The sequence below is a fragment of the Eriocheir sinensis genome, chromosome 19 (genome assembly GCF_024679095.1).
Source record: "Eriocheir sinensis breed Jianghai 21 chromosome 19, ASM2467909v1, whole genome shotgun sequence".
Classification (NCBI taxonomy): Eukaryota; Metazoa; Arthropoda; class Malacostraca; order Decapoda; family Varunidae; genus Eriocheir; species Eriocheir sinensis.
In genome coordinates, this window is record NC_066527.1 from 20,015,779 (window position 1) to 20,027,431 (window position 11,653).

General features: G+C 44.1%; 1 protein-coding gene and 1 long non-coding RNA gene across 9 annotated transcripts in view; both read right to left on the reverse strand.

The window, feature by feature from the left end:
• Positions 1 to 1,800: 1,800 nt before the first annotated feature.
• The window catches only part of LOC127000887 (uncharacterized), a 39,804-nt gene continuing 29,951 nt past the window's right edge, over positions 1,801 to 11,653 (reverse strand). For 4 of the 8 annotated variants that reach the window (XM_050865005.1, XM_050865003.1, XM_050864996.1 and 1 more), the window contains exons 10-11: positions 2,286 to 7,411; positions 1,801 to 2,191 (exon numbers count right to left, since the gene is read on the reverse strand). In XM_050865005.1, the coding sequence (XP_050720962.1) occupies positions 6,999 to 7,411 (413 nt within the window). In that variant the 3' untranslated portion in view covers positions 1,801 to 2,191; positions 2,286 to 6,998. Of the gene's footprint in view, positions 7,412 to 11,653 lie in introns of all 8 variants that reach the window. The other 4 variants (XM_050865000.1, XM_050864999.1, XM_050864998.1 and 1 more) reach the window with 4 other exon arrangements.
• On the reverse strand, positions 8,579 to 11,652 carry LOC127000889 (uncharacterized). The gene is made up of 2 exons (XR_007754608.1): positions 10,191 to 11,652; positions 8,579 to 10,054 (listed from the first exon to the last, which is right to left on the reverse strand). It is a non-coding gene; the product is annotated as an uncharacterized LOC127000889 (long non-coding RNA).

Below are 11,653 nucleotides of genomic sequence, written 5' to 3' on the forward strand. Positions count from 1 at the left end.
CCAGCTTAGTTCTTCAACCCCAACTCCAGGTATATGGGCACATATGGCGCACCTTCCGGACGTCAATCCTGCTCACAGGGTTGTTTCTATTGTAGTGCGGCGACGGCCTGATGAGCGAGTCTCCCGTAACCCTTTCAGTGAATGGGGCACCTCTTTGGCCGACTCGGTAAGGAGTGGCTCTCCCGTCACATTGGTCGCGGGTTCAATCCCAGGCCGCCTTTTTTTTGTAATGTTTACCTGCACGTTGGCAGGAGGGGCTGTATTGAGAGCCCGGCAGAGGAGCTAGGCGTCAGGCCATGAGACCCTGCCTAGTTGGTCGGGGGGCACGGGTGCATTAGCCGGAGCCGAGCGAGCAACTCAGCAGTCTATAAGCTGGCTCAAAGGCCAGGAGAGATTGCTCGCTCGACGAGTGCTGGCGTTCCACTGCCCAGGTAGCCGGCGAATACCCTCACCGTTTCTGTTGAGTTTCCTCGAAGGGGTGTAACAGGTAGAGGATGGCCCATGCTCTCCGAGGTTGATAGAAAAAATCGGGAAGTATTGGAGGCATGTTTCTACAGGGACATTGTGAAATTGTGCACCAAAAAAAAAGGGGTCACTGTCTAAAGGTCTCAACACACAGAAATTAATCTACATAGGGGGGAAAGCCGTGTAGTGCGGCGACGGCCTGATGAGCGAGCTTCCCATAACCCAGTCAGCGAGTGGGGTACCTCTTTGGCCGACTCGGTAAGGAGTGGCTCTCCCGTCACGTTGGTCGCGGGTTCAATCCCAGGCAGCCGGCGAATACCCTCACCTTGTCTTGATTTATTTCTCGTGTGTTTCGATACACGCAGAGGACGTGTGGGACCAAGAGAGTAATAGAAAAAGAGAATAGAAAATCTCCTCATTAAACTATATCTTTGGGAATTTCACACAACCCCAGCCTCTCTTGTCCAACAGTAAGAGTCCCTCCTGTTGAGGCAGCCAGCTGGTCTGTACATCTTATAAATCATCATGCTTCCTGAATGGACATAATGACCACCAAGCTAGAGTTGTCCAATAACCTGTGCATTCTGTCAGCGAAGACCTTCATCGCTGGTCACAAGCATCTTTACAACCTGCCCACCTTGCTGAATATCCTCCACCTTTTTATAACAAAGCTCAATGGCAAAAGCATAATACGAGAGAAGATAAAAACAGCTGCTCCTGCATAAGAAGACAGACTCAGTGGCCAGAGGAGGGTTGATTTTGGAACGAGAGATGTTTGGTACTCCTACTATTACTAACTAATGGGGATCATACTCCCGTGGGTGCGTCACTTCACTCACTCACCGCCTCCACTCTTGACGCTTCCCATGAGCAAGTCCCCACAGTCGCCCTACCCATCCCAAGTCCCTCCCAGCAGGATCGGCTGACTTGCCCCAGCCATGAGTTATGTTAGCGTCCCCTTGGTCTCCTCCACTCAGGGTTGTCTAGTTCAGAAACAACCCCGTGAGCAGAATCAACGTCCAGGAGGCCCACCGTGCGCCCGGCATACAGCTGGAGTTGGTGTTCAAGGACTAAGCTGGTAACAGGCCGCAATTCAGTTTCACGTAGTAGTTGCTTCCTTAACTGTAAAAACACCCACCACACCACACCACACCACACACACACCACACACACCACACACCCACACACACACCACAAAACCACCACACACTCACACACACACACACACCACAAAACACCATCCACACCACACACACACACACACCACAAAACACCATCCACACCACACACACACACACACACACACCAAAGGGAAGAACACAAACACAAAATAAGTCTCTTTACAGTTTGCTTTAATGAAACTTACACTGAACACCGTGCGGTATGTCTGTTGTGTACATTTTGTATGTCTGTCTGTGTGTTTGGCAGCGTTTGTGTGTGGGTTCGTACGTCATACCAAAAAAAAAATAAAAAAATTAAAAAAAGTGGGAGGGTTTCATTTATTTTTTTTACTCCACTTCCCTCACTCACACACCTTAAGTTGCTCTCCTCTATTATTTATGACACTCAGAACTTCCACTCATCAGTTGGTTTCGAATCTTTAATGGCCTCACTTTGTCCCTTCATCCCCACTACCTTTCCCCTTCCTTCTATCCTCCTCTATCTCTCTTCTTCCTCCTCCTCCATTCTCTTTACCCCTCTCTATCCTTCTCTTCATCCCCACTACCTTTCCCCTTCCCTCTATCCTCCTCCTCTTTCTCTCTTCTTCCTCCTCCTCCCTTCTCTTTACCCCTCTCTATCGTTCTCTTCATCCCCACTACCTTTCCCCTTCCCTCTATCCTCCTCCTCTATCTCTCTTCTTCCTCCTCATCCATTCTCTTTACCCCTCTCTATCCTTCTCTTCATCCTCCACTATCTCTCCCCTCTATCCTTCATCTCCTCCTTCTCTCTTTCTCCTCTTCCTTCCTCTCTCTCTCTCCCCCCACACTTCCCTGTCTATAGTGTACATTGATCTGCTTTAGGTCAAATTAGGGAAGAAAGATTAACGAGAGAAAGGGGAAAGGGAAACGGGGCAGGAAGGAAGGGAGAGCCGGAAGAACTAGTGGAATTAACTTAAGCTCATGTTTATCTCCCTCCCTCTCCCCTTCTCTCTCTTTCTCTCTCCTATCCAGAAAAATATATAGCCAGCATGTCCTATACCTATACCCCCCCCACTACATACAACAGCCCCCCTCCCTCCCCCCTCTTCTCTCCATGGCTCCCCCTCCCTCTCCCTTCTCTGCAGCTAAGACTGAAGTTCGTATACGTGTGTGTGTGCGAGTGTTACGACGGAACGGAACGGCCGACGGAAGAGGAATAACAGGAGGAAGAGGAGGGTAAGAGGGAGGGATTGGGGGGCAAGTAAAGAAAGTAAAGATGGATAAATAGCAATAATGATGATGATAAGTAATAAGTTTGGGGAGTTTAAATTGAGGAGGTTAAGTTTGAAGTAAGAATGTGGACTAGAACCTCCCTGTACCCCCCTCCCTTACCCCTCTTATAAGATACATGCCACAGTGCTGAAATTTCTCTCTCTCTCTCTCTCTCTCTCTCTACCTCATTTTTTGTCATAACATTTCTTCATAATTTTTTTTGTTTGTTTGTTTTTATTTTTTTTTAGGACATTTTTTATACTTTTTTTTCACATGAGGATGCCAAACAAGTGTATGTATGTACGTGTGTGTGTGTGTGTGTGTGTGTGTGTGTGTGTGTGTGTGTGTGTGTGTGTGTGTGTGTGTGTGTGTACCAGGATAAAGGTGCATGAACAGCCAACACATACTTGTCATTTTTTAACATAAAGGAATAATTCATAATATTCATTTATAGGGACCCAAAGATGAGAGAATTCATCTTTCATTTATGCCATACTCAGCTCCAGCAAGTTCCTATGTAGTAAATATCTCTAGAGTATGTATGTATGTATGTATGTGTATGTATATATATAATCTTCTTTTATATATATATTTATATGGCCAAGATTCTAGTATTTCTGAATATAGCTCTACACACTAATAACTAAAACAATGTAGGAACGCTGAACATGGAACATTTTGTAGCTTGTATAACAAAATACAGTATTCTCATATACGTTATACTGCCTTCAAGCAAACACACACAGATGCCGAGTCTCTCACAGCGAGGGGAGTGTGTACGGGGCGTGCCGGGGTGTATGTACAGGGAAAAGCTCTTGGAAACACAGTCATCGAAATCGTCACTCAACAAAGATCAAATGAAGCCTTGAATTCACACACACTCGCACCATCGCCAGCTGGGGTTCGTGCGTCTGTCCGTGCACACTTCGACTCGTACCTGGGTTGATGCCATGGACTCCGAGACGCTGATTTGAGGTGTATAAATAACCTTGTGTCAAAATCAAGAATATTTATCCATCTTTCTCACATTCTCAGGGTTGGAACTGCAATGATCCTCCTCAACCTTGCTCGGTCCAGCGCTGTTCCTTCCTTTATTTCTAACACTTCTAAGTCTTGTTGCGCTGTTCCTCTCCATGTTCTCCTTGGTCATGGTTTGTTTATACATTTATCCATCTCTATTGTGACTTATCCATTACTTTATTACTCATGTTTTTTGCGATGTGACGTATGGCCCCACTGACTGATTGACAGATTGCGACTTGTTCATTTTTGTGCCTTACGTCAAGCTCCCTTTTTATCTATGTTTTTCTTCCCATAATAAATATAAGCTCAGGTATAGAAGAGAATCCGCCGAGAAGCTTAACGATATCTATTAATTGTCTTTTTATTTATTTTCTTCCAGGGTAGCTTTGTCCCGGTGAAGAAGTGATGCGGAACAAGACTTTCTCCGCCGCCCAAAATTACGAGGATTTGTCTGCTTTTTCTGTTTTGGTGTTTTCATTTCAGCTTTTTTCTGCTTAAAGTTGAAGTATAAAAAAATAATCTCATTGTCATTTCAGAATATTTATCAGTTTGTTTTTTCATGTTTACCTTCCACAGCACATGATTTTTTTGTCTTTTTATTTTTTCTACTTCTACGATATCTATTAATTGTCTTTTTATTTATTTTCCTCCAGGGTAGCTTTGTCCCGGTGAAGAAGTGATGCGGAACAAGACTTTCTCCGCCGCCCAAAATTATGAGGATTTGTCTGCTTCTTCTGTTTTGGTGTTTTTATTTCAGCTTTTTTCTCGTCAATTTGAGATGAAGTATAAAGAAATGATCTCGTGTTGTCATTTCAGAATATTTATCAGTTTGCTTTTTCATGTTTACCTTCCACAGCACATGATTTTTTTGTCTTTTTATTTTTTTCTATTTCAACGATATCTATTAATTGTCTTTTTATTTATTTTCCTCCAGGGTAGCTTTGTCCCGGTGAAGAAGTGATGCAGAACGAGACTTTCTCCGCCACCCAAAATTACGAGGATTTGTCCGCTTCTTCTGTTTTGGTGTTTTCATTTCAGCTTTTTTCTCGTCAATTTGAGATGAAGTATAAAAAAATGATCTCGTGTTGTCATTTCAGAATATTTATGAGTTTGCTTTTTCATGTTTACCAAGGATCTGTCTGTTTTTGTTTTGGTGTTTTCATTTCAGCTTTTTTCTGGTCAATTTGAGATGAAGTATAAAGAAATGATCTCGTGGTGTCATTTCAGAATATTTATGAGTTTGCTTTTTCATGTTTACCAAGGATTTGTCTGCTTCTTCTGTTTTGGTGTTTTCATTTCAGCTTTTTTTTTTCCTGATCCATGTAATTTTTTTTTTGTCTACTTTTCCAAATTTATATTTATCCAGATTCATACTTTTCTACTTTTCTGGATACATAAACTTTTTTCCTACTTTTTTCAACTTTATATTTATCCAGATTCATACTTTTCTGCTACTTTTCTGGATGCATACTTTTTTTCCTACTTTTCCCACTTTATATTTATCCAGAGATTCATACTCTTCTACTTTTCCAGATGCATACACTTTCATTTTCTACTTTTTCCACTTTTTATTTTTCCAGATTCACACTTTTCCTCTACTTTTCCTGTTGCACACACTATTTTTTTTTACTTTTCCAACTTTGATTCATACTTTTCCTCTACTTTTCTGGATGCCCACACTTTTTTTCCTATTTTTCTTACTTATATTTGTCCAGATTCACACTTTTCCTCTACTTTTCCAGATGCAAACATTTTTATAGTTTTTCCGCTTCTCATTCTTTTCCCAGACGCATGATTTCCTCTACTTCATCTATTTCTTTTCCATTTTTCCCGGTGCAAGTCGTAACAGGCAGAGTGAGTGAGCACGGACCGACCCTCAAACCCTCACAATGAATATAAACGTAACAGAAAAACTATCATCGTCGTCGTCACTATCGTCACGGGTGCAGGAGGAAGGAGTCGGTGGTGAGGTGACGAATCATAAACTCTCAAGAGCGTCAACACCACGAGGGGAAACAAGACAGGAACAACAACTTAAACTCAACCGAGAAACTTGACTACATCGTTCACAAGACTATTTATATCGTTATTATTATTGTTTACACGTGGATCAGCATCTCTCTCGCTCTCGCTCTCTCTCTCTCTCTCTCTCTCCTTCCCTCACTCATCCCGTTCTCATTCACTCCACTTTGTACTTTCTCAAAAAAATTAAGAAAGAGTAATTGCCGTAAATTTAGGGAACATCATCGACTACCACACTCACAAACTTGACATTACTGTTATTCATGTCGCTATCAGTGTTATAGTTCATACTCCACCACTGTGGCGGAAAACAGGAGAAATGGCACTTAATTCTCTTTTTTATATTTTGCATCATTTTGGGCAAGAGCTCTTAAGACTACACCAAAAATATTGACGAAAATTATTCTCTCTCTCTCTCTAGTCTTGTGTTTTTACTAAGTCTTTTTACTCCCTCTGACTAGCTCTGACTGGACTCTCTCTCTCTCTCTCTCTCTCTCTCTCTCTCTCTCTCTCTCTCTCTCTCTCATCCTTATGAATAAGACGTTTGTCTTTTTTGTTTCAAAAAGCTTAAAAATAAAGCTTTGACGTTATGCACACACTCAGGAACTAGACTGACTGCTTCACTATGCTCTCTCTCTCTCTCTCGCTCTCTCTCTCTCTCTCTCTCTCTCTCTCTCTCTCTCTCTCTCTCTCTCTCTCTCTCTCTGTGAGCAACAGAAAACAGCTAAATACAGTCACCCATCCCTAGCTCTACCCCCATTCTCTCTCTCTCTCTCTCTCTCTCTCTCTCTCTCTCTCTCTCTCTCTCTCTCTCTCTCTCTCTCTCTCTCTCTCTCTCTCTCTCTCCATCAACAGCGATGCCTAAGCCTGTACACACACACACACACACACACACACAACACACGTAACACATAATGTCTGGCGGCTATGTACAAATATATATATGTTAAGTCTGTCAGCACTGTACAGGTATCATCTAGGACCACTGGCCATGGGCAAGTGGGGGTAGTTGTACTTCCGGGGTGCAGCGGCGGCGGCAGCTGGGGCGGCAGAGACGACAGGGGTGGTGGCTCACTGCTATGCCGAAGCCGCCTCACTGATGGCACCAACATTTTCATTCACATCCCTTCCGCCCTGACTCAGCTCCTCCTCGGGGAAGACACAGGGGCCGCCAGGGTGCTTGAGGGCCACGCCGCCTTCAACCGCGCCGGCCTCCACCACCCGCCCCTCCACCACACACTCCCGCCCCTCCTGGTACTCAAAGATGGCCGGAGGGTCCGTGTTCTGCGCCCGGTTCACCATTCGCCCCCGCTGCCCCATACGCCCCCGCCCCCCGACCACCATGACCAGAGGGCTTGTAGTGTCCACCTGGGGCTTCTCTTGGGGTGCCATCAGGGCTGCATCCTTGCCTGGGGTGTTCTTGAGGGGCAGTGCTGCTGCGTCCCGCCTGGTCCCGCCTGAATCCAGCTCCTCCAACAGCTCCTCGAAGTCTGCAAGGCAAGGGCTGTTTAGTGGTCTTGCTGTGGCAGGGAAGGCAGGTTTGCGTTAACTTATATTACTCTGAAGGACCGGAGGTGAGCTCAAATTGCTCTGTGGCCAGTATAATAAGACTTTCATTTCTCGCATCAGCTATTTCTAAAGGTCAAAGAGAGGGTCAGTTGGATTCTAATGAGTGTTTCTTTAGGTTCATGGTACAGAGGAAGGGTCAAACTACCACCAGGGCCATGAAACTACTCCTGGAAATGCCCAAAACTCCTACGAAAGCCTTGCCAAATATGTGTGTTTTTAAGTTTGAGGTACAGAAGAAGGGTCAAACTACCACCAGGGCCATGAAACTACTCCTGGAAATGCCCACAACTCCTATGAAAGCCTTGTCAGATATGTGTTTTTTGGGTTCGAGGTACAGAAGAAGGGTCAAACTACCACCAGGGCCATAAAACTACTGGAAATTCCCAAAACTCCTACGAAAGCCTTGCCAAATATGTGTGTTTTTAAGTTTGAGGTACAGAAGAAGGGTCAAACTACCACCAGGGCCATGAAACTACTCCTGGAAATTCCCAAAACTCCTACGAAAGCCTTGCCAAATATGTGTGTTTTTAAGTTTGAGGTACAGAAGAAGGGTCAAACTACCACCAGGGCCATGAAACTACTCCTGGAAATGCCCAAAACTCCTACTGAAGCCTTGGTAATTATGTGTACTTGGGCGACGAAAAGTTTTAAAATGCGACCGTGTGTCTCAATTATCATATCCATCACTACACCTTTCCCTCCACACTGCCTACTTCTTCCTCCACCTCACCACCAACACAAAATTTCCTCCTCCACCTGTGATATATGAGTTGTCTTTTTTTGCCAGCTAGAGGGAGTATCAGCAACTTTCATTCTATTCTGGTTGATGGATTTCTATAGGCTGTTCACTTAAGTCCGCCCCAAGCTGACAACATAAACCTTAGCGTGTTTGTAAGCACAGTGCAGATTAGCAGAAAGAAGCTGCGTGAGATAAACACAAACAGAGGTTAAAGAAAACTTGGAAGCCACAGCAGTAGCCAATCAGCACTCAGCTTGCAAACACGCTTAGGTTTATGTTGTCAGCTTGGGTCGGACTTAAGTGAACAGACTTTTTTTTTTATAGTAGTGGGTGAAGGCAAACAAACAAGTGGTGGAGGCACAGAATATAATTTAAGAAGCTTGATACAACTGCGGCGGAGTGGAGGGTGTGTGTGTCTGCCGCCAGCACGGAGAGAACTGGCTCGTAACAACGTGGAGTGGAGGCCAGCGCTCGGAGTAAACAAAGCAATAACACCCCCAGAAACAAAACAAGAAATGGAAGAACATAGACTAAGGGAATTCATTTGAAGCCCTGCTGAATGAACTAGATAAAATTGCACTCCAGAAATTGACCTCTCTTTTGGGCACGCTCGGAGTAAACCAAGCGATATCACGACCAGAAACAAAAACAAGAAATGGAAGAACATAGACTAAGGCTGTTAATTCTCTCTTGAAGCCCTGCTGAATGAACTAGATAAAATTGTACTCCCGAAATTGACCTCTCTTTTGGGCACGCTCGGAATAAACAAAGCGATAACATGACCAGAAACAAAAACAAGAAATGGAAGAACATAGACTAAGGCTGTTAATTCTCTCTTGAAGCCCTGCTGAATGAACTAGATAAAATTGCACTCCAGAAATTGACCTCTCTTTTGGCCACGCTCGGAGTAAACAAAGCGATAACATGACCAGAAACAAAAACAAGAAATGGAAGAACATAGACTAAGGCTGTTAATTCTCTTTTGAAGCCCTGCTGAATGAACTAGATAAAATTGTACTCCCGAAATTGACGTCTCTTTTGGCCACGCTCCGAATAAACAAAGCGATAACATGACCAGAAATAAAACAAGAAATGGAAGAGCATAGACTAATGCTGTTAATTCTCTCTTGAAGCCCTGCTGAATGAACTAGATAAAATTGCACTCCAGAAATTGACCTCTCTTTTGGCCACGCTCGGAGTAAACAAAGCAATAACATGACCAGAAACTAAACAAGAAATAGAAGAACATAGACTAAGGCTGTTAATTCTCTCTTGAAGCCCTGCTGAATGAACTAGATAAAACTCCACTCCCGAAATTGACCTCTCTTTTGGCCGGTCACCCATACTCTTTTTTATTATGGGCAGTGATTAGAAGGTTTTTTTTTCCTCTTGGCTATTTTTTTGTCCTTGAGCTGCTTCCTTTACTGTAAAAAATAATAATAATAATAATAATAATAAAAAGGCAAATATAAATAATAGCAATGTCACCGCAGATATTCGCTTTGAAGTTACTGGCTACTGGAAATGGACTCGAGTGATCCAGTTGCGGCGACTGGCTTGTGTGCGCCCCATGCCTTTGTAGTCAGACACACACACTCTTCCAATCGGCAAGAGAAAGTAGCTGTGAGTTTCTTTGCACATCTCTCGCACTCGTAGTATGAATCTATTTACTCACAGAAACTGAACCTCAATCTCTCATCTATCTGTGCTGCCAATGCCCTGCCTCCCCAAGTGGATGGTTGTGGCATGTCTCCAATTTTTCCTATTCTGGCAGTTTTCCGACATTTTTTACGCATGGAAAGTCACCAATCAGAGGAATGTATACCTGTTAACCTTCAAGTATCAAGACACCTCTCCATTCAAAACTGCCCTGTCTTTTGGCCACTAAACTCTTCTATAGGAGGCGTGCTTAGTGGGATTTTCTGTTTTCATGTTTTTTTCCCAATCAGAGGAGTGTATACCTGTTAACCTTCAAGTATCAAGACACCTCTCCATTCAAAACTGCCCTGTCTTTTGGCCACTAAACTCTTCTATAGGATCAGTGCTTAGTGGGCTTTTTAATTTTCATATGTTTTTCCCTTAATCTCTCTCTCTCTCTCTCTCTCTCTCTCTCTCTCTCTCTCTCTCTCTCTCTCTCTCTCTCTCTCTCTCTCTCTCTCTCTCTCTCTCTCTCTCTCTTACATCAAAGGAGACAGCACAAGGGCACAAAAAAAGGAAACAATAATAAAAAAAAAGCCCGCTACTCGCTGCTCCTGTAAAGAATCCAAAGAGGTGGCCGAAAGAGCGGTCAATTAGGTGAGAAGACGTGTCCTAATACCTTCCTCTCTGTAAAAAAACAACAACTTGCCGACAACACAGAAAGCAACACAAGCAACATTCATGCAATCTCCAACTTTCCATGCATAACAAAGTCCCTCCCTCGCCTGCCAACTCTTTTTCTCTCTCTCTCTCTCTCTCTCTCCAGAATTCATCCACTCAACCGATCCCTTCTCCTGGTTGCCTCCTGATCCCATTTCCCTTCGCCTTGCTCTCACGCACTCTTCACTGTCATCCTCGTTCGTCCTCATCACCTGTCTTAAGGGGCTATTACACTGGGCAAATTTTCCGTGGATTGTCAGTCAAACCACGATTTCCGCTAGCGTGGTTCTCATTTGTTTCTTGTTATTACTGATGATGATGAGGGTGAGTAATACCGTTGTCATTCAAGGAACTCCACTGTAGCTTTGGAAGATCATGGACACGTCGGAAAGCCACGGAAATATGAGAACCACGCCAGCGGAAATCATGGTTTGACTGAAGATCCACGGAAAATTTGCCCAGTGTAATAGCCCCTTAAGCCTTTACGGAACTGTACCAACCATCTCTGCCCCCGTGATGACAGTTTCCACTCATTCCTTCCACCTCTCCACCTAACCACCACCTCCACACTACTCTCTCGTCCAGCTCTTCACCAATACAAAAACTTCTTCCACACACTATCCACTTCCTTCTTCACCTCCACCATCACACTTCTCTGCCACACTATCCACTTCCCTCCTCCACCTCTCCATCAATACAGAACTTCTTCCTCCACATGACCTACTTTTTCCTCCACTTCTCCACCACTACAACAAGCTTCCTTCCACACTATCTTCTTCTCCCTCCACATTGCCTACTTTTTCTTCCACTTCTCCACCACTCCTTCCACTCTATCTACTTCTCCCTCCACATTACCCACTTTTTCCTCCACTTCTCCACCACTACAACAAGCTTCCTTCCACACTATCTACTTCTCCCTCCAGATTACCCACTTTTTCCTCCACTTCTCCACCACTGCAACAAGCTTCCTTCCACACTATCTACTTCTCCCTCCAGATTACCCACTTTTTCCTCCACTTCTCCACCACTGCAACAAGCTTCCCTCTACACTATCTACTTCTTCCTC